General features: G+C 38.6%; 2 protein-coding genes and 3 long non-coding RNA genes across 10 annotated transcripts; all 5 read right to left on the bottom strand.

Annotated features, from left to right (window-relative positions):
* Positions 1 to 4,272: 4,272 nt before the first annotated feature.
* LOC124326865 lies at positions 4,273 to 5,508 on the bottom strand. The gene is made up of 2 exons (XR_006915913.1): positions 5,356 to 5,508; positions 4,273 to 4,922 (listed from the first exon to the last, which is right to left on the bottom strand). It is a non-coding gene; the product is annotated as an uncharacterized LOC124326865 (long non-coding RNA).
* Positions 5,509 to 6,968: 1,460 nt separating this feature from the next.
* On the bottom strand, positions 6,969 to 10,208 carry LOC124326673. 5 transcript variants are annotated; one of them, XR_006915602.1, is made up of 9 exons: positions 10,110 to 10,208; positions 9,622 to 9,753; positions 9,143 to 9,541; positions 8,782 to 8,977; positions 8,602 to 8,713; positions 8,268 to 8,529; positions 7,618 to 7,794; positions 7,508 to 7,558; positions 6,969 to 7,437 (listed from the first exon to the last, which is right to left on the bottom strand). It is a non-coding gene; the product is annotated as an uncharacterized LOC124326673 (long non-coding RNA). The 5 variants fall into 5 exon arrangements; XR_006915600.1 differs by having other exon boundaries at positions 9,856 to 10,208; XR_006915601.1 differs by having other exon boundaries at positions 9,143 to 9,321; positions 9,394 to 9,541; positions 9,622 to 10,208.
* A 1,761-nt stretch (positions 10,209 to 11,969) lies between these two features.
* LOC124326294 (beclin-1-like protein B) lies at positions 11,970 to 17,413 on the bottom strand. Of its 2 annotated transcripts, XM_046785032.1 has the most exons (10): positions 16,721 to 17,413; positions 16,584 to 16,661; positions 16,238 to 16,523; positions 16,076 to 16,176; positions 15,719 to 15,820; positions 15,313 to 15,483; positions 14,975 to 15,248; positions 12,785 to 12,923; positions 12,599 to 12,700; positions 11,970 to 12,513 (listed from the first exon to the last, which is right to left on the bottom strand). In XM_046785032.1, the coding sequence occupies exons 6-10, from the start codon at positions 15,444 to 15,446 to the stop codon at positions 12,068 to 12,070; spliced, it is 1,095 nt and encodes a 364-aa protein (XP_046640988.1). In that variant the 5' UTR covers positions 15,447 to 15,483; positions 15,719 to 15,820; positions 16,076 to 16,176; positions 16,238 to 16,523; positions 16,584 to 16,661; positions 16,721 to 17,413; the 3' UTR covers positions 11,970 to 12,067. The 2 variants fall into 2 exon arrangements, with proteins under 2 accessions (XP_046640988.1, XP_046640989.1); XM_046785033.1 differs by lacking the exon at positions 15,719 to 15,820.
* A 473-nt stretch (positions 17,414 to 17,886) lies between these two features.
* Positions 17,887 to 18,765, bottom strand: LOC124326867. The gene is made up of 3 exons (XR_006915915.1): positions 18,536 to 18,765; positions 18,165 to 18,448; positions 17,887 to 18,072 (listed from the first exon to the last, which is right to left on the bottom strand). It is a non-coding gene; the product is annotated as an uncharacterized LOC124326867 (long non-coding RNA).
* An 887-nt stretch (positions 18,766 to 19,652) lies between these two features.
* On the bottom strand, positions 19,653 to 20,906 carry LOC124326510 (cell wall integrity and stress response component 3-like). Its single transcript, XM_046785403.1, has 4 exons — positions 20,776 to 20,906; positions 20,438 to 20,576; positions 20,249 to 20,350; positions 19,653 to 20,165 (listed from the first exon to the last, which is right to left on the bottom strand). The coding sequence occupies exons 1-4, from the start codon at positions 20,797 to 20,799 to the stop codon at positions 19,753 to 19,755; spliced, it is 678 nt and encodes a 225-aa protein (XP_046641359.1). The 5' UTR covers positions 20,800 to 20,906; the 3' UTR covers positions 19,653 to 19,752.
* Between the last annotated feature and the right edge of the window lie 1,024 nt (positions 20,907 to 21,930).

Raw genomic sequence — 21,930 nt, forward strand, 5'->3', positions numbered from 1 at the left:
CTGGATCTGGAATTTATGAACGGCGTTTCAAAGCAACTGCCCTTCAGGCCATTTTTCATCCCGGAACGTGACCGAACCAAACGCCCCGTTTCAGCCGCCCCTGCCGAATCAAAAATTCAATTCGCATCTAGCGACATTCGCTATAAGAATAAACCCATGAATGGGTACACGGTGACGAGTGTCGACGGTATAGAAACAATTGTCAAGTCCGAGACTCTTGCGCCAAGAACTCAGCAACTGATTGCAGAAGAGAAAAACAAAAAACTCGGGCCGTCGGCTGCATCAAGCGAAATAAAGAATAAAGAAACCACCAAGACGATTTCACCCCCAATCAAAGTCACTAAAATTACTAAAACAGGTCAAACAGACTCGACAAAAAATTCTCCAACAGGCCTCGTAATAGCTGAAAAAGAAGTTAAACGGCCAACGGAAAAGTCTTCAACAACTGCGTCACCCGATTTTGTGATTTTGTCATCCGTGAGAGAAAAAGTTAACTATGACGAGATTGTCGTGACTGGAATTCAGAATTCAGACTGCGGACGAGTCATCGGACGAGATGGATCCAACATTAAGAGATTGCAAGAGCAGTATGGGGTCCAGTTAAGTTTCTTCGAAGATAATCTGTATATTACCGAAGGAGATGCCGAGGGACGCAGGGCCGCCTGTAGCGACGTGATTGAGAATCTACCTGTGACGATAGAATGCAGGAATCTTGATCTAACTAAGAATCGTTATTCCAGCTGTTATTTGCTGAGACAGCTCAACTTTGAACACAATGTTCGAATCCATCATCGATCAGCCGAAAAAAAATTCGTTACCATTTGGGGGACTTTGGACAGATGCAGAAAAGTCTACGAAATCCTTCAAGCCGGATCTCGATAGATTATTTTTTTTTAAAATTAAAGTTTAATGTTGACTAATGCTGAACAGTCAGTCTTGCCATTGGTAGTTGTTGGCTTGCGTTGTCGCTCTTCCTCGCGACAATCCGAAAGAATCGGTGGATGAACCCATCAACGGAGTTGCTGCGGTGCACTGGTGTTTGCGAGTGTGGACTACCGAAATCCTTGGCACTGTACGAGATGAATTGTATATGGGAAAACACGAAAGTGTCGACCCATCACAAAACCTCTACAGTAAAAGGACTAGGTCGTCTTCACTCCATATCAGTGTCCAGCAGTTGACTACCTTGAGGGGGGGTTTCATTACCCTCAAATGAGTCCATCTGTTCTTGACGTGCGTTGCGCTGGAGGTAGTGGCCGAGCAAGTTGGTCATTACCGATCGTAAGGCTGGTTCAATGTCTTATATTCCAGCTTTGATTTTTCTCGTTTTCAATCGAAATAAAATTTCATTTAAAATTACATATTATTACTATTTTTTTTACTTGTGTCATTCAAATTTCAAATACGCGCGTACCGCTATAACTTGTTTGGTTCTTTACGAGGTAGAACTCTGAAAAAGAAAACGTCTATGCTTAACATAGGAAAATGTTGGGTTTCTCGTACGCTCAAAGTCAAAAGCAAGTTATCAAGAGTTACAGATACTTTCATACTGCGGACAATAAAGCGATTTAACGGACGGCAACAAAACGGGGGATGGTTCAATTAGGGAGCGAAATATTTAGACAACCAGAGATTAAGAAGTGAATGCTGCTTCCGTTTCAGTCAACAATTATGATACTTAGTCATTATCAAGTTTTTTCTACACCAATAGAAAGTAATTGTGTTCCCTATGTTCCCGGTCTTGGTTCACTTAATGGAACTAATTGCGTTTGCAACAAAAATACATTGCTGATGAGTCTCGTAAAAGTGGTTCTCCGGAAAAAAGAAAGAAACGAAAAACACTCCTGTTGTTAACAGAATAAGGTGTGTCTTGATAGAGAGACACCTAGTTGCCTACTAAACAACGGCAACGACTAACGAACAAGATCTTGTTCGTTAGTAGGCAAGAGCAGACCTGCTGCTGGTTTTCATCATTCACTCATTGTATTTGAGTTTAACTTGAGACTTTAATGTCATATTCAACACCACAAAATAGGCTTTTCTTGAGGCTTTTCTTTAATTTAGTAAAGGCTGAATAGATCTATTCTCGTTGAATAGAATTCAAATAGGAGGCGCCCAGCAGAAGGACGGGCGAAAAAGTCGTAAAAAAGTCGAGAGATTGTGTGAGAGAAAAAACAGACAGCCACCTTCTAATTTTACGACGCACTACATAAATAATAAGAGGGTCAAAACTCAAAATAATGAAATGGCCAACACAATTTTCCAGGCAAAAAAGGGATCGGGGTGTTCGGGGAGAAGCTATTAATTTAGAAGCCTATAAGAAGCTATTCTTTAATTTAGTTAGGTATAGTGGCATTAGCGAAAGAATCGTGAACAGCGAAAATGTTCCAGATAGGCCAGGTCAGAAAGTTGCTTGTTTAATGGTGAAGGGTTTCCCTGTTGGAAATGGGACTGCGGTTTTACTTGGACGGCCCAAAGCAAATTGCGGGTGTGGATCAAACAACACCGAAATCGGCCAGCAACGTCATCAACGAGCACCATCAATTGTTTGAGAGTTATTTCCACGACTCGCTACTAAAAGGTAAGACTTACTGGCACACCCCCCATTTGAGAGAGAGAGGACGCCTCTCGCTTTTCTTTGAACAAGGTAAAGTAAAAATAAGATGTGGTTTTCACTAGTCGGCAGTAGCTAAAACTTAAAGAAAAGGAAAAGGACAAAAAGAATATTACACGCCGATTTGTCTACTTCAGTCTCTTAGAAGATGATGTCGTTATATGGAACGGCAATTTTTCAATCGGCTAAATTCCAACTTTCTCTCGTTTGTTTAAGGGTATTTAGTATTTCGTGTTTAGTTATCGTCATTTCAACCCTACACCGACAGAAACAGCAGAAAAGAAAAATTGACCAGATAACAGATACGAAAACGATTTCAGTGTGGAATGCTGCGGATCGGAGCGGAAGTGCGAATCTTTGGTTAAGGCAATTAGACGTTTTTGCCAATCAAAATTGCATTTACACTCGATGCGAAATGGTCGATAATCCAATAGAGCGTCCCCTCGAACATTACGACGCAATCGTCGTGGTATTTAATTAAGAAAAAAGCTCGTAGTAATAAAATTTAGACGACTTAACAACAAGACGAAAACAATCGCCTGGATGGTGTCACCTTATTGCAACACGCGGGCCAAAGAAAATCTAACACGGAATTTAAGCTGTAGACAAATACGGACAAATACATTGACGTCGATGTGAATATACATGGAACCTTTTCGTGTCCTTTTGCTACAAACATCGTTAAGCTCCAGAAATCTCGATTATATACTTTCCTATGTTCCTAACTCCGTTGAAAATTAAATTCATTGATAAAATCTTTTTCCCCCGTGGGGTCAATATGGTGGCCGCTAGTTGTCGTAGTATCATGTCACATTATCAGATAAAATGTAAAAGGGGAGCAAGAGCTGTTAATTTTGACAAGGGGGGAAACAGACCTGACCTTTAGTAATAATAGACATAAAACGGCATCACTTTCCCCAGATAAAATACGTTCCATCGAATAGAGTCGTCAACAGAGTCAGAAACCAAAAGGCCACGGCTGGAGTGCAGTCAGCCAACTTTTCCCGGAAATGCAACACGTTAAATTGTGCCCACTCACATCCTTAATCAGCTAAAGTGTCTTGAAAACAACCAAGTGCAATCGAAATGAAAAAAAGAAAACAATTGCCATAACAGCCACAGTGAAAACGAAGAAATCAGATAGAGAAACGAACAACTCTGAGTTATGCAACGAACCCTAGCTGTTAGCTGAGTAAACAAAATCGGCAAGAGAACGCAAGTCAACTGCATACGGAAATCATCGTGCAGGAATCTACGTACTTTGTCACGATTGACAATCGACGCCACCAAACAGTCAAAAAAAGGAAGAAAATAGAGATTATTTTGTCCTACCTTGGCGCCTGGGAAATGCAGCCAGGCATCTACAGTTGATCCATCCATCCGCTGAAGAATTGAATTACACCAGACAGGATAGGGTATAAAGGGTGTCCTCGTGAATACACCCACATTCACATGGGCGTACACGAGGACATTTTGAAAAGAATGGGAGAAAAGAAATCCGTAAGTCGACCGACATCCAAAGTTTCTCCAATCCAAACGGGATGCTGTTTATCTAAATGAAAAACGAAAAATGGATTAGGCCTACAAGAAATATTGACAGAAACAACAACCAAGGAAAAGTTGAATAAGAGACAAGTCATAATTGTTAATCAACAGGAGAATTTAAGGTTTCCATGTAATAAACTGCTTGTCACAAATTATTAAAATCAACTTGACTTCAAAAGAAATCGACAAAAGAAGGAAACCAGTCAGACTGCTGTTGAGAATAAAGTCGTTTCTAGTCACCGGCTGAACATGTTTGACGAACAAACAACTAACCAAACAAATTACTGGATTTGAATAGCCATAGGCTAGCACATGAACTAAGTAACGACTATCTCCAATACCGTCGTAGGATTTAGATTCTCCCTTACTCCTACACGAAAAGTGGAAGAAAACCGAAAGAACCAAATGCACCGACAGATGTGTGATTGTCATTTGTATACGTCAAATGTTCCAGGTCCAATAAAACAGAGTAAGTAATAAACGGGATTTAAGGGAGGGACGCAAGAATACACAATCTCTCCGGTAATGCTGCCTTCTGTCGTCGTTAATTTTTTTTTTCTGTGGTAACACTATTTGATAGAGGGTACGTATGTGTCTACTTACAATATACATACCGATATAAGTGGTAAAGTAAGTTCAGTCAGCGAGTCAAAGTAAGCATCTTTATCATCTGGGAGTCGATTGTAAACAACGGCGTCAGAACTGATTAAATAGAAGAGGATACCGGGATCAGAATGCGGATAGCTAACAAATCACATCAGATCTAGGTAGGAAAAAAAAGAAGGGGTCAGGGTCAACATTCTTTTCACGTTATGTCAAGAGATCTATGTAGGCTCGCTCTCGTCTTTCCTACAAGGAGAACAGGGTGATCAAAAGGATTTGACATTTTGACCGAGAGAGAGGCAGTCCTGAAGGGAGATTTAAATTGAATAGAAAATATTTAGCCAGGATTATTGGCTGGTACTATGCAAAATGGGATTCATTTGTCAGATCTCAATGGCCAAATAAATAAACTTAACACGCGTGTACAGGTGAAAACAGCTAGCTGTTTCTTAGTTACCGAATTCTTCACCCTAATGCCAAATGTTAAATGTCACAGTAATATAATTGGCTGTAGTAAAAGGGAAAGCCTAGCTATAATATGGTGAAATGATGAAAGATTAGTTTAAGACGATTATTAGAAAAGGGGCTCATACATTACATCTGGAACCCACAGCGATCGTATTTATGATTGACGACATTTTGTTTCAATTGGCACTGACCGGTGGAAGAATCACACTGTAATTTTGAAAATCAGTATTAGCAGATTGATTGATAAATATTACAGTAACGTTTAACTGGAGGTTAACCTGATGGACAACCCGTTAAACCGGCAGGCAAAAACTGGGCTACCTGTCAGCCTCCTTCTCTCACTAGCAAAAATTTTTATATAGAAGAGATTTGTTTTTGTGTTCTTGTTATTTCAGGCCTTCAGGGAAAATATAGCATCTGGTATGGCTGGTATTCACATAGGTAGGTATAGCTGAAGTTCACTTTTTAAGGTATTTGATCTTCACCAGCACTGGATTTTTCACAAGCAGAGATGACTTTCTGTAGTGAAATGTACATGAAAGTTAATATTTGTTGCTGTTATATTTGAGATAAACGGTGTGATATGGTAATGTTTTGGCCTGATAACAATACACATAGATCAAAATCTTCTCGTGGCACTATTTTTTCAGCACAGAGAGGGTGAATATTCAATGTAGGTGCAACAATCACTGCCTTGTTTTGTGCACCAATGAGATCTGGGAATCCTATGGACTTTTTTTTAGCACTTCCTGACTTGACTGCTTTGATTCAACCACGTGTGAGGGGGCGGGGCATGTAGATAACACAGGCAAGTCACAGATATTACGATGTAACTATTTCGTTAATGGATTTATTTTCCAATTCCTCATTAGTAATTACTCACCACAATCAACCAGTTCAGTGGCTAGTTGGCTACAATTTTTATTTAACACTTTGATAAGATAGCAGCAGATAGCAGCCTCGCCGTCGTTGGCCTAATGACTAATAACTAATAACGACAGTTACGTGACAGTGACACGCCGACGTCACGGCCGACGACTACGAGACAGAACGAGCAGACGAACTATCGTCATAACCACAGGAAGCGTTGCTGCCAATTTATCAAGCTCGACAGCGTTAATAATTAATAACTGTGTAGATTCTTATTGATTCAGCAACAAAATTTTTGCTTTGTTATAAAAATGATATTTTTATTTTCTATGCCATTGTTGAATATTTTAGGGGTCGAAAAACATCTAAAAGTGCATCCTTGTACACGAAGGGAAGGACTTCAGTCTTACAACTTTACAAGTTTCAAACGAATTTTTAAAATATTTTGCTTGGCTCAAATAGTTGTCTTTGCTATAAACTTGCTTTGTTATATGTCGAGTTATATTTCCCTCTGTGTTTCTAGTTTCGTTGTTTTTGCCGGTTTTTAGTTTTTACGAACTAAATTCAACCTCAATTTGATATGTAACAATATGAGAGGATGATCCACTTTACAGAGTGCATAATTAATATTTATAAAAGTCTACTCTGTATTCCTCAAAATTCCGAAAAAAATAATTCCATTTTCAACATGTTATTTACAGATTACTAAGCATAAGTTGTAGTCACTATAGTCAAAACTCTGCTATTCTCTGTCGAGTGGCGTTATCAATCTATCGCGCTCGGGTGTAACCGTGTAAGCTATAATTAATAAATGTTAAACACAATATTGACGTCAATAGTAACATTGTACTCAAATAACTAACTGGGAAAGTGAACTAATGTTTGTTGTATATTGGGACAGAAAGATTATGACCAAATGAAAAATTTGACTGCTGAGAGTATCTATTTTCTAATCAGTGTGTGTGGATAAGTTGATTAATGTGGTAATAAAAATTCGAAATGATCACAACGCTCGCAAATTAGTCGAATTATAAGGTGGATTAATAACCACCGCAGTCTCCATTGGCGAAAATGCATGCCTCTTTTGACGTATCGGGATAACGACACAGATAGTGATTGGGGTTCTGGCAACCAACTTGATGACCTTTGCATATGAAGGCATATCCGACAGGACGGCACTGACAAGCCATGCCTTGACTTGCTGGCCTCACCATATAGCAGCCGCTGCCGCGGTTGTTACCGTTGTGACCCTCGTAAACGACGTTGTAATCGCACTCACAGGCCAATGTTGTTTCAAGTAAGACTGCTACGACGAATACCGAAATCAATACTTTAATCTGCAGAGGAATAAAATACATCCCAATTACAAAATTAGTTGGAAAAAAAGAACTTCCAATGGTGACATACCATTTTCTCCATTCTACAATCGTAAAGAAATAATCGAAAAAATTTAATTTTCTGGAATGAATAAAGACATATTAAAAAATGATATTACTTTAAAAAATAGGTTCACTTACGGTGCTTCAGTGTTCAGTATTAGGAGGGCGTACTGGTGCAATTGTCGAAGTGTCTAACTGAAACGGCAACGTGATCCTTTAATACGTGTGCACACTCCTTAGATGTATCCCATTGGCAATCGATAGCCTTCAAAGGATGTGGTCTGTGGAGTAATTTCTGGTTAAATATTTCCGTTTCTATTGGGGAAAATGTTGTAATAAGATGTCGACCACACGTGAGGTAGATTTCAATTAATTTATAAACAGAAATATTTTAACCGCTGATTAATTGTGGGTTCTGCCGTATACAAACCACCGTATTTCATTTCAATTCCAGTGAGAAAGAGCTATTACGGCTTCCACCTATTGTCAAACTGGTTTCGTACAATGCCTCTTTATTTTTAATTTTTTAAAAAATCTGGAATGATTCTTTTTGGTTTTGAATGCTGATGATTAAAGAAATCTGTGGTTTCCTGAAAGAATTTCTGATCGCACTCTGTGAATTCAACTTTAAATAACGCATTGAAGGGCAATATAGGAAGTGGGATGGTGCTGAACTTACACTAAATTTGACAACTGAATTCTCCGTCCATAGCCACTTCTCCCGAGAATAAATGGAGTCGCAAAAATGTTTATATTCACTGTAAGATACAGGTATAATTTGTGCCTACCTTGTTTGGGTTGCTATGATGTGGCAATGGCAGCGGAGTAACTGAATGAACAAACATTATTTGCTAGACAGCAGTCAAGTTCGGCAGAACAACTTGAAGGCTCGCTTGAAGGATGCAATTTTATAGCCTGTTCAGGCAGGCGTGTAGCTCCTGGACGAAATACGCGAGCTGATCCAGGTCATCCGAGATCAGGAACCGAGATCTTCTTCAGCCGAAACGAATGATTTGATCAAACTCGACGGCACTTTATCGAATTCCAAATCTATCTATTTTCACAGTAGCAACAAAATTAAAAATTTAATTTAAAGTTCCCAAGGGTAGGAATTGTATGCACCAGAATAACCACTTCCACGGAATAACCACAAGTTGTCGGTTGCAACGCAATTTGTTCAACTGGATTGACTGGGAACGAACTAGGACCGCTCTGATAAAACACTCCTTATTTCCTGTAAAACCCAACAAAATCGAATAAATTTAAGCCACAAATAATTCGTATGGAATTTTAGTATTTTACCCGGTAGGATATCTTCGGCAAGAAAAAAAGCACCCTTGTTTCGGTTCATTGCGGTGATGTTCAAGTCCGATGCGATGCAAACGGCCAAACAAATAATCGGCGGCACTTAGCGGGCAAATAAGTTGACGGCAGTTGCAGTTGACCTGGAGAACACTTTTAAGGATCGGGCCGCTGTTGCTGCTACCGGTTGTCGTTCCTGCAACAAGGACATTAGATTAACGATAACTAATATGGGCGGGCAACCGACGAAATTTTACACCATCCACCTCTTATATAATTTTTTCTCTACTGTAATTAACAAGCATAAAGTTATCATGAAATTAGAAATTTTTGGGATTGGTTTATCTTTTTCTTGGTTTACCTCAAAGACCGACATCAATGCCATGATAAATTGCATTAATTCGTGAGTCGTTCTTTCTGTTTGGTGATCGTTGGTACTTTCGCCGAAGTAGTTTTTTTTTTTAACTTCGTAAACGACTTAGTCTATCAAAGTAATGCTGGTCATCGTGCCGGTTGTAGAAAGGCGACGTGATACCAGCACTGGTGGTTTTTAACATTAATTAAAACTTAAATGTTCTTGTAATATTGCAAGCTTTTCGTAAATAGGCTAACTTAATTCGGTTTCAACATCTGTACAAAAAAGTTCCATTTTGCAATCTGAACTCCCAGTGATTGATAGCCTTATTACTGTATCATTGCCTGTTAGTTGTTATTCAGTTGCAGGATGGGTAAATCTGAAATGGAGTTCAGACCTATAGGCCTAAACAAAGGGAGTTTTAGTTCCACAGTAAGGTAATGATAATGAAATGTTAACAAAGAAAAATGCAGTAAAATAGTGACCTCTCGAGATTGAATAAAACTGAAGTATGCTATATGCATTCCCAGTCAGGTTGGACAGGTTTAACATCCTTTTTGAAATATTTGCATTTATATTTGATGTAAAACATTCTATATTTATTGGTTCTTGCTAATCTGTTAATTAAAAAATTAAGAATTTTGTAGTTAAGAGAAAAAAATGAGCAATAATTATGGTAACACATTGTCATGAAGCAGTGGATGTGCATAAAAATATACTGATTCTGTCACAGTTGTTGGGGATTCAAGGTAATAGTTGTAGTTATGAGCCACCAATTTCCTCATTAAAAAATTCAATTCATTCAACTAAAATTAATTTGGTAATGCACTTTGTGTCCAACAGAATTGAATCTTATAGAATTAAAATTACTGTCGGTGTCCTCTCTATTTTACATCAGTCTAAATAAGAAATACTGCATAAAACCGTCATACGAAGATCAAGCAATCTCGAGTTTCTTTTCTTCGGTTATTACCAAATACCAACAGGAATGCAGGTGTCCAACACCACCACAACACAATAAATATGATAGCTTTCGAAGTTTCGATTCGATTTCAGATTCTCGACGCGGGAATGACGCAGACGACAAGCAATGAATCAATCAAAAATCAATTATGATTCGATGAAGCAGTACGGAATTCCTCCACTAGGTGTCTGAAGAATGAGGATTGCTTGAAACGGCTTGAAATGTGGCAATAAAAATTTGTTCAACTATAATCGTACCCGTGTATTTTCCATGATTGGATAACTGTAGCATTAAATCAAGCATATGGTGGAATCAATGAAAATAACAGGATATTGATAAAAAACGTGACGATTTGGCTGATCCAAAGGTAAATATGTGGAAGCCAAGAGAAATGTAATCCCTCGTGGAAGGCGGTCATGAAGTAAGCGAAAGTTACAATCGTCATGACAATTACATTCTCAGTCAAATAGCTCTGCATGACTCAAACGGATGCGAACGATAAATTAACAAATTATATATGCTCTTACGTCAAGAAAATATCAACCGCTCACCCAGTAGCTGTATGCTCTAAGGCCTTAAAGCCGCGCGGTTGTGCGTTTTGATCGCCCTCGGCTTCATTCAAAGGATGCCATATAAAGTGAAAGTTCGTATCACTGAAAATTTCCACGAATAGTCCATATTGCTATTCCTTGCCTCTTCTTCATCTTCATCCAACATGATCAAAATTTGTTTCCATAAAAATAAAAACACCCCAACTTAAATAAGATGTTAAATAAATGAAGGATGAAGCCGATGAGGCGAAAAGCTGAAAAAATGGTTTCAAAATATGTATTAGCATTCATGGGGAAACATTTTTGGCGATTTCATTGATTGATTACCTATAAAAAAGAAATAGGCTGACAAAAGCAAACAGATGTGTAGAGCGGACATTTCTTTAGAAACGTCTCCCCATTTTATTGATATTTTTTCCTTGAAACTTAGATCGGATATTCCATGTCGGAAAGTCAGCGGGAGAGCTGAACTTGACCATTGAATAATTTCCGGTTTGCTCAATTTCAATCCCATCTTTCTGAACTTTTCTTAAACTAGGATTCAAATGCGAGGGAGTTTAATTGCCATAATTTTTGCCATAATGATTCAGATTTACCTCTGACGTTAAAGCGGATCGATGTCGTCTTCCAATGTAACTTAATTTCTGGGCAGAAGACAAAATAACGTGGATGTGCGAGAGAGTAAGATGTATACGTTAAGGTATGAACGTCAATGGGCCTCTAATAATGAACAAATTGAACAAGCTACGATTATACTTCTCGCAAGTGATTATCATGTTCTAGGAATTTTGGCACTGCTTTTTCTATCAAGGTCAACGACATTTGGAACGAGTTCCAATTAAATGGATCAATTGCACAGTAATTACATGTTAAATTGATGGAAGCCCTGCTGAATGGCCGCACAAGTGGTCAAACATTTGTCTTTGACAAAATTTACAAAATTCATAAATGCTGAGCGTCTCAGTATTCAAGTTGTTTCATCAAATACTTTTTGTAGCTATACAATGACGTAAATAACAACAGAACAGCTATAAGAGAAGCGAAGAGCTTCGAAATAAAAGTTTGATGAAAGGTGAAGAAACCGGATTGAACGCCACTTTGTCACAGCTGTGAGTGCATGCGTTCGTCCTAATCAAAGCCAACTTTTAAATATATCATGAACTAGTTTTTTGAGATATTCAAATATGTTGAGCTAGTCATCGATGGAACGCAAAATCATGGAAAACCGGCTGGTGTGTCGCGATTGCTATCGCTAAAAGTGTCGACCCATCCTTACACGACATGCGCTCAAGGCATCGAAAACTACGTTTCAAGTTGCTTTGCATAATATGAGTGTTGTATTTATGAGAACCACATGAAAAACTAATCCAACTTGATAATAGTTATAAAGATAATCAGGGCATGGTTAAATATTATTTAATAGGGGAGTCGAGTGGCAGTGACGATGGCCGGTGCCGGAACGAACAAGGCAGTCTTTGTTACATGATTAACTCTGCTGCCGGATGGAGAACTGGAGGAGCTAGTCGCTGAAGAACTGGAGGAGCTAGTCGCTGAAGAACTGGAGGAGCTAGTCGCTGAAGAACTGGATGAGCTAGTCGCTGAAGAACTGGAGGAGCTAGTCGCTGAAGAACTGGATGAGCTAGTCGCTGAAGAACTGGATGAGCTAGTCGCTGAAGAACTGGAGGAGCTAGTCGCTGAAGAACTGGAGGAAGTCGGTGAAGAACTGGAGGAAGTCGGTGAAGATGAAGAGCTGCTGCTGCTGCTACCACCGCCAAAAATTATTGCAAGTATGGACTGCAACGCAGCAAATCCAATCCTGCCTTGTGCTGGTACCACAGGTGCCATGTGGAATGGATTAAATCCTGGAAATACAGCAATAAAACAATTTCATTACTATAGGCTAATAAAAATTCCGTGTTCAGTGTTTAGAAAAATGTGAAGTCTTACCGTAATACTGACGGAAGACGTGCGCAGGAGGATCGACATGGCTGTACGTGTTTACCTGACCGTTGTGGATTGTATACACAGGTGCTTGAATACTGGGAACCACTGCAGAGCACAAAATAAAATTTTATTTTAAGAAGATTGAAAAATAAAATAAGATGTTTTAGTCATCAGAAAAATCCAACTCACCGTAATCGTTGAAATCTGCAAATTGTCCTGGAAAGTGCATGGGTAGCATGATTTGTTTGGCCTCCCTTGCGGCCCACGTAGGTTCGTCAGATGACTTTGATGTCGGACTTCCATTTACTAGCCACAAAGTCAATCCCAACTAATTCAATCAAACGGAAGTCAAATTATTTTTCGCTTCAGTTAAACGACGTTTTTTTTTTTAATTCATTTTTCAGAACAGAAAATTTCAAAACAATATTTGAGATCAACCAACGGGTCTTTACGCATAGTATTTAGTCAACAAAATAAATTTAAACAAAAATTGTTTAGTGAAATACACTAGAAATAGTAATACACTTAAGCGCTACACTTCTAAATCTATTCGACACAACTGTTAACGTTAATATGACTGAATGAGTATTACCAGTAACATAGGCAAAATAGACATGATTGATAATGGTCTTTTCTTGGATGAATAAATGCAAGGAAATATTGGATGTACTGTCGTTGTTCACGACTTCGACTTTGTCTGGGCGGCATCCACATACGCGGAACTCAATTTATACCGCGTTTTCGCTATGCCAAGCCCTCAACTTGAAAAACCGGACCGTCTCAGTCACTTGAGAGACTGCATTTGACTTCATCAACTTATACAGACATAGAAGTCCTTCAAATCAGAAATGGTGCCCGATGTCATCGACCGAGTCAGCACTTAAAGCGGCGAAGAAGGGAAGTACATGAACTGAATATTCTAAAAGAGAATGCAAATTGCCTGTAGAATACCGGTATAAATCTCACAGACTGACATTGAAAAATCACGTCCAGGATCACATAATTATTACAATAAAAAGACATCGATCTATCATTTTAGTTGTCAACCAATTCATGTTTCACGGCAAAAAGCTTAAAAGTGCGAGTTTTTTATTTCAGGCTTGATTATTTTTTTAAATTCATTTAAACTACTATTTGCTGTCGTTTAGCCTTGAGATAGGACTTCCATATTGAGTCGTCCGGAATGGCTATATAGAGCGCAATTCATAGAAAAATCACAAGAAAGAGATGAATCTTTACATACACATAACCGTACAAAATTGACGTAACATAAGGAAATAATTATAGAAGATTTTTCTGCAAATGAAATCGGTTGGTGACTCGTCGGAGCAGGAGTACATTACATTTCCAGATACTCGAAGTTTACAATTTATGCAAAACAAGCGACTCGAAGGCAAGGATAAATCTGAGCTTGTTTTTCCAGTTTTATGCAAGTATCTTTTACCTCCAAAACAAATTATTATTTTTGTTTTCACATCACCAAAGGAAAACAAACAGAAGACACTGAACTTTGAATTTCAAATACGCCCAGTTTTACTGGAATAAAGAATTGCTTCAACGGTAACATTTTTCATGTGACCTCCAGAGATCCTGCCAAAATCTACGAGGCATTCTTCGGTGCCTCAAGGTCTCTTGATTCATAGATGAGCATTAAGTTCAACATGGTTTTATTCATGTATATTATACCAGCAAGTTTCGCTCTTGCAAAATAAAACGAAATTCCCGTCAAAGTTGCGCTAATGCAACTAAATGACAGGATCGGTGACCGCACTACTTTAATTAGGCCGTTATTTTTCTGGCTGTTCCAAAAACAACTTCTCAAATTCACAGCTGATTTTCATCAAGCCAATAAATTGAAAAGAAATTGGTTTGAATTGAATTTGAATGCACGAAATTTATCGGAATTAAATCCCACTAAAAGCGTCGTGTGAAATTTTCCAGTTCCGTTAGTAACGCAGCAATTGCACGACAAATTCCAGCTGAATTTCTAGGAATGATTAAGATCGGGTCTCCTTCGCCTTATTTGTACGTCGAACATACGTATAAATGACAGTTTTCCTTATACAAGCGAAGAAACGCAATCGTAATTGAAAGCATTCAGGTTTTTTAGTTAGCTATGCTAAGTTTCTATTTCGCTGTCTATGATTAGAGATAAATACAAGCTGTCAAGGCATCTTGGAAGCAATCCGCATTTTTGTTCATTTATCTTTCTCGAACCGGATTTGATGTAAAATGTCAAAAAGTAACTGAGATGCTTCGCTAAAAGTGACGGCTATAATTCTCAGGACACAAACTCAAATCGTCTACGCTCAATTTAAAACAAAGAAAAGCCAAATGAAAAATAAAAGTTAGAATACCTCGGTGTATCAGATATCTAACCTGGAAGATTTCCAGCGATGTGTGGACGTCACCTCCTCCGGCTTGAACGGGCTCGACGACCACACCAGCCACAAATCTGCCGGATTTGTTGAAACGCTCAAATTCCTCTTCCACTTCGGCCAGGCATTTGCGATCCTCGGCTTTATTTTCCTCAAGTGGGTACTTGTACCGCGGGAAACTGGCGATGGGCCAATCCAGAGTGGGAATATCCAGCTTGTGAATCGCTTTGAGTGGGTTGTTGAAAGGACTCCAATTGTTCAGCCGTGGAAACCACCTCTGCACGAACGATTTATTCCAGTTAGGAAGACACAAAGGAAATAACTTAAATAGAAATTCACCTTTGAACGACATGATGATGAATGGCGTCGAGCCAGGAGCAACGTTCATCATGCAGCTGGTGTTTTCCTCTTCGGTGATGGTGCTCCTCCTCGTTGCTTGTTTCGGTACCACATGAACGCGGCTTCGAAGGCATTCTCGTTGGAGCAAGAGCCACAGGCCATTGTTGTCACCTAAAGAGCAAATATTGGAATAAAATGGAAATTAAAAATCAAGGAGGCCACTTCTGAGCAAGGGAAGACTAGACATGGGATGAGAGAAGTATGACCCCACATGAACAAACAAATCGACCAAGATCTAATTTTTTATTCCATTAGAACTTAATGGTATGGTTTCTCATTATTACCTAAGACATAATTTATTTTCTATTATCTTTCCTGATGACAAAATGCCACATCTTAGTCTTACCATGGCCTTACCACAGGTTTCAGCGGTTTCAGACTCTTACACACCAAATCCGCAGTTCCATAAAATCCAGTGTTGCCCTAGAAGCTTCAGTCCACAATAAGACTGCTCCAAAATTGAAAACAAACAATAAATAAAAAAAAAAAAAACATGTTTGACAAACAACGAACTAAACTAACCGGCTTCGAATAGCCATAGGCTAGCGTGGCTAACGTATGAGCTGAGTGCCTCTTCATCTTCATACTAGATGACGCCACAGCTCGGGTCGGACCGTGAACGACTTTCTCCAATAAGCAAAATGCACCGATAGATGCCTAGATGGGTGATGTAAGTTCAGTCAACCACAGTAAGCATGCTTACCACTGGGAGTCGAGAGTTGTTTTAAGCAACGGAGTCGGAACCGATTAAACAGAAGAGGATCCCGGGATCAGATAACGGATAGCTACCAAAGCACATTAGATCTAGGTATAAACAAAAAGGTCAACATTATTTTCACGTCACAAGAGATTTATGTAGGCTCACTCTTGTCTTTCTTAAAAGGAGAACAGGGTGATCAAAAGGATTTGACCGAGGACGATAGCTTTAGAAGAAAATATTTGGCCGGGATTATCGGCCGGTACTATGCAAAATGGAATTGATTATTCAGAGCTCAATGACCAAATAAATAAACTTAGCACGCGTGTACAGGTATAGACACTTTAGACAGCTAGCTGTTTCTTAGATTCAGATTTCTTCATCCTAATGCCAAATGTCACAGTTACATAATTATTGGTATTAAAAAGGAGAGCCTATCTTATATGGTGAAATACTGAAATTATGGAAAATTAGTTTAAGATGATGAAGTTATTATTAGAAAAGAGGCCCATACACAATATCCGGAACCAATGTGATCATATGTATGATTGACATTTTGTTTCCATTGGCACTGACCGGTGGAAGAATCCCACTGTAATTTTGAATATCAGTATTAGCAGATTGAATGACAAATTCTACAGTAACGTTTACCTAGAGGTTAACCTGATGGAAAACCAGTCAAACCTGGAATATGTAGGCAAAAATTGGGCTACATGTCATACCCTTTTTCTCTCACTTCTTGTGGCATTTTTCTCCAAAAGAGTTTTTTTTGGCCAATAGGAAACTGTGATCCACATTGACTGAACAGTGACTGACACACGAAGACTGAAGATTGTGTTCTTGTTATTTCACTTTTTCAGGTATTTGTTCTCACCACTGGATTTTTTACGAGCAGAGGTAACTCTTAATAGCCACATGTACTTGAAAGTTAAGACTTTGTTTATCCAACACACTGATTTGTAAAAAACTTAACAACTTATCAAACTCATGAACAAGAGCAAGGTTTTCACTTTTATGGCAACCACCAGAGGGTTTTAACCTTTGTCATTGCATTCGGCTAAACTTGTCAATATTTCGTTAATATTACTAAAGTAGATATAACAAATCGTAACTTGGGAACTAAGCTTTTGATGACGGCTACGAACACGTGGTGATTACATTCTTTAGAACGTTGTGATGCTAATGTTTTGTCTTCCAATTTGCACTTTCTGAAAAACATTTTGGAATCAATCTTCTTTGATTAGCTCAACTTGAACTCAAGTTTGAAAGCTTAACAATGCAATTAAATGTGGGCAAACTATTGCCTGCCGACAGTGTACCGCCAAATCGTTGTGGACACTGACTGAACGATGAAGGATCGTCTGCTGCTGTTAAGCGGGGAAAACGAATAACTTGTTAATTACTAAACAGCAACCCAATCTGAATTATTTTCCAAGTAAAGAAAATCTAGAGTGATTTGGAACGAGTTCCGATCTAACGGATCAATCGCAAAAAAATAATGATGTGAAGGGGACGACGAATCCAGTTTGTTTTTAAAAGTATTTTTTTTTAAGGGCAGAAAGTCTACAATAGATAGCGCTTGTAATGCCCAACGTTAACGGGGAAAACCCCGGTTCAGTTCGATGTATCGATTAAATCCATTTCGAAACATAATGTTTCCTCCGGCTAAATGTGTTATAAAACCCACTGCATTCAACCCAAAATATCCTGGATAATGGATTCCACGAGCAACGTAGAAAATTGAGACGTGGAATAAAAATTGGTTCAACTATAATGATTAGTACTCGTGTATTTGACGTGCTAGTGATGGGATCACTGTAGCATTAAAACAAGCATGACGGAACCAATGAAAATAAAAAGATACTGCCAAAAAACAACCCGATTTGGACGATCCAAAGGCAAATATGTGCAAGCCAAAATTCATGTAACCCCTCGAAAGTGGAAAGCATGAAGTAAAATCTATTGGCCACAGCCATGAGAAGTACACTCTCAATAAAACAGACCTGCATGACTCAAACGGATCGATGCGATCGATAAATAACAATTGATTGAGATGTTCTTACGTACATGGAAAAATCTATGCTCAGTTACTCACCCGGTAACAGGAACTTATAGAGACTTGCCAGACTAAGGATTGATTGTCTGATTCGTCTGATTGGCATCGGCGTCTGCTTCAGTATGTGGCATCGGCGTCTTTTTCAGAATGATACCAACAAGTTAACATTTGGAAGAATGCAATTCTCAGCAAGTCCATTTGGTTATTATTTGTCTTATGCCGGTTTTTAACAAACGTGCATAATAATAGGTAACAGCAAACACGCAAAGTAAGCCAACAACCAAAAATATACGGGGATAAAATGTGGCCCATGAGGCGAGAAACTGGAAAAATAAAATAAATAAATAAAATTATAAATAGCCTAAATCAGCGTTCAAGATTAAATGTTACTCCCATTAATTGATTGATACCTGTATGAAAGAAATAGGCTAAAAGCAGCAAAAAGGTGGTTAGAGTTGACCTGTCTTTAAAAGTGTCACCCCATTTTATTAATATCCTTTCCTTGAAACCAAGTTCGGTTATTCCAGGTCCGAAAGTCAACGGGAGAGCTGATGAACTTGTAACCTGATTAATTTCCTGTTCCCTCAATCCCATCTTTCATGAAGTAGAATTCAAATGCGAGCGGGTTAATTTAAATTTTTGGCCTGCAAAACAAAAATGTTATTTGGGATTTCATAAAAAGCAATTAAAAACTGACGCGCAATTATTGTAGATAATAATTCGACGCCAAATAAATTTAACCTTCGCTCTTTTGCCTTGTTGGATTTCTTTCTTAAATTTTATAATACGTTGTGTAGCCATTGCGTATTAAATGGAAAAGAAAAATGATTTAGATTTACCTCTGCTGCAGTTAAAGCGGATCCATGAACAATGTCACTTTTGGGGGGAAGAAGAGTGGATAGACTGCCTTGATATAGCTTTGAGAAGTAAGATACGTTAAGGTGTACGTAAAATTGGCCTCCAACAATGAACAAACAACGATTAGCCGACTTCTCGCAAGTGATCATCATGTTTCTAGGAATCTTGACGCTGTTGTGACTATCCAAGCTTTTTCTTTCAAGGTCGACGACATATATGTCCTTAATAAAATTTACAAGAAAAATATGACCGTCGCAGTATCAAAATTATTTTACATCAAATCGGCATCAAATACCTTTCGTATACGGAATTATGTACAGTGTATAACAGAAGAATTATAATTAAGGGAAGCGAAGGGTGTCTTAATAATGGTTTAGGGAAAAGTGAACGAACCGAACGAACCTGTTTGCCGTTTGATCGGTCCGTACATTCATTCCAATCAATATGAGAACCGTTAAATTAGAAATGTTAAATTAGCTACAATTTCATGAACCAGTTCTTCTTTCTTCAGGACACGTCAATAATTGGAGCTATTATCAATGAAACGTAAAATCATGGAATACCGCCGGCTGGAGTCGTGACTGCTGATATCGCTAAAAGTATTATCACCCCATACTATTGAAGGTTCACGACTCAAAAGATCAAAAACCGTCAAAAACTGCAGCTCAATTTCCTTTGCATGAGTACATTGTATTTGCATGAATAACGATAATTCAACTTATAATAAAAGCGGTAAAAAGCAAATCAGAGCATATGGTTAAATAATAATTTAGGGCAGTCGAGTGGCAGTGACGATGGCCGGTACCGGAACGAACAAGACAGTCCTTACAGGAGCAGCTCTGGTGGCGCCACTGGTTGAAGAGCTAGAGGAAGTGGTGGAAGAAGTGGAACTAGTCGTGGAGGAAGTGGAACTAGTTGTGGAACTAGTGGAGGAAGTGCTAGAAGTGGAACTAGTTGTGGAACTAGTGGAGGAAGTGCTAGAGGTGGAACTAGTCGTGGAACTAGTGGAAGAACTAGGCTTGGAACTAGTGGTAGAAGAAGAAGAGGAGCTGCTGGACGAAGTCGTTGAAGATGAGCTGCTGCTACCACCGCCGCCAAAAATTTGTGAAAAAAAGGACGCAAGTGCAGCAAATCCAAACCTGCCGTTGGGTACCACAGGTGCCATGTAGAATGGATTAAATCCTGGAAATGTAGCAATCAGACAATTATCGTACTATAGGCTAATCGAAATCAATTTTTCAGTTTAACATTTGAATTAATCTTACCGTAATAATGGCGGTAGACGTGCGCAGGAGGATCGACATGACTGAAAGTGTTTACTTGACCGTTGTGGATTGTATACCCGTTTGTTTGAATACTGGGAACCACTGCAGAGCACAAAATAAAATTTTATTTTAAGAAGATTGAAAAAGAAAATAAGATGTTTTATAAGTCATCAGAAAAATCCAACTCACCGTAATCGTTGAAATCTGCAAATTGTCCTGGAAAGTGCATGGGTAGCATGATTTGTTTGGCCTCCCTTGCGGCCCACGTAGGTTCGTCGGATGACTTTGGTGTCGGACTTCCATTTACCAGCCACAAAGTCAATCCCAACTAATTCAATCAATCGGAAGTCAAATTATTTTTCGCTTCAGTTATCAAACATTTAAAAGAACAAAAAAACAAAAGACAATTTGAAAGGACTTAATGGTAAACCAACGATCCTTAATATCATAGCGCTAAACTTAAATCAAATCTAATCGACACAATTTGTATTATACAACGTTAATTTGATTGAAATATAGTACATTACCAGCAACATAGGGAAAACAGACATGATTGGTTATATCGCAAATGATCTTTTCTTCGGTGGATAAATAGAAAGGAGATACTGCTGGATGTAGTTGTCCACGGACTTCGACTTTATCTGGACATCCGTGGACGAGCGGAACTCAATTTATACCGCGTTCGCTACCCCGCCCAAAACTACAAAATAACCGCCCTGATACTGACCTGAGAGTGACTGTGCACTGTAGAAATATTTGACTCGTCAACTTAATACTGTACACGTCCTTCAAACCGAAAATGGTGTCCGACGATGTCATCGACCGAGTATCAGCACTTACAGCGGCAAAAAGCAATGCGCTCCGAGTATCAGTTGATTTGTAGAGGAATCTATTCTAACTTGAATGTTCAAAAACATGAATACGAGTTGCCTGAAGGGGTTCATGGCAGACTGACATTGAAAAATCACGTCCAGAATCGATTCCTCCAATAAATAACTACCGACAACCTATCAGTTCATTTGTCTATCGATTCACGTTTCTCATGCCAAATTTTTGAGAGTTTTCCATTTCCATTTATTGATTTTATTCATGATCTCAGCTTCTCTGTCGTTATTTAGCCATTGAATAGGACATAGTTCCTTCCAGAGAATAAAAGCGGAGAGGCAAATCTTTTATTCAGTCCATATTGAGTCGTGCGGAATGGCTATATTCGTAATATACGGAATCATCAAAGAGATGAATACATTAAATTCACGTCAAACGAAATTCTGTTGCGAAATATCCATCGAAGATGTTCCGGAAAAGAAATCAGTGGTGTGATTCGTCGGAGCAAGAGCAGTTCATTTTCATTTCCACAAATCTATCGGAATTAATGCTTATAGTGCGCCCAAAAATGACCAAGAATTATTTAAACTTAAACTCTGAAACTAGTTTGTTTTCCACATTGCTTTTCCTTTTTTTTTTTCAGACCTCCAATGGAAAACGAACAGAAGGCACTGAACTTATATCAAATTCTGTCTACGCAATCTGGAATGAAAAATTGCTCCGGTCGCATTTTTGCTGTGACCTCTACAAGTCATTCCAAAATCTACGACACACTGAACGGCATATTAAAAAGCAACTCATTCCTTATTTGTTTTAATCGAAACGGATTTTATGTCTATTGTTGACCCATGGACGTT

Source organism: Daphnia pulicaria, chromosome 2, assembly GCF_021234035.1.
Source record: "Daphnia pulicaria isolate SC F1-1A chromosome 2, SC_F0-13Bv2, whole genome shotgun sequence".
Classification (NCBI taxonomy): domain Eukaryota; kingdom Metazoa; phylum Arthropoda; class Branchiopoda; order Diplostraca; family Daphniidae; genus Daphnia; species Daphnia pulicaria.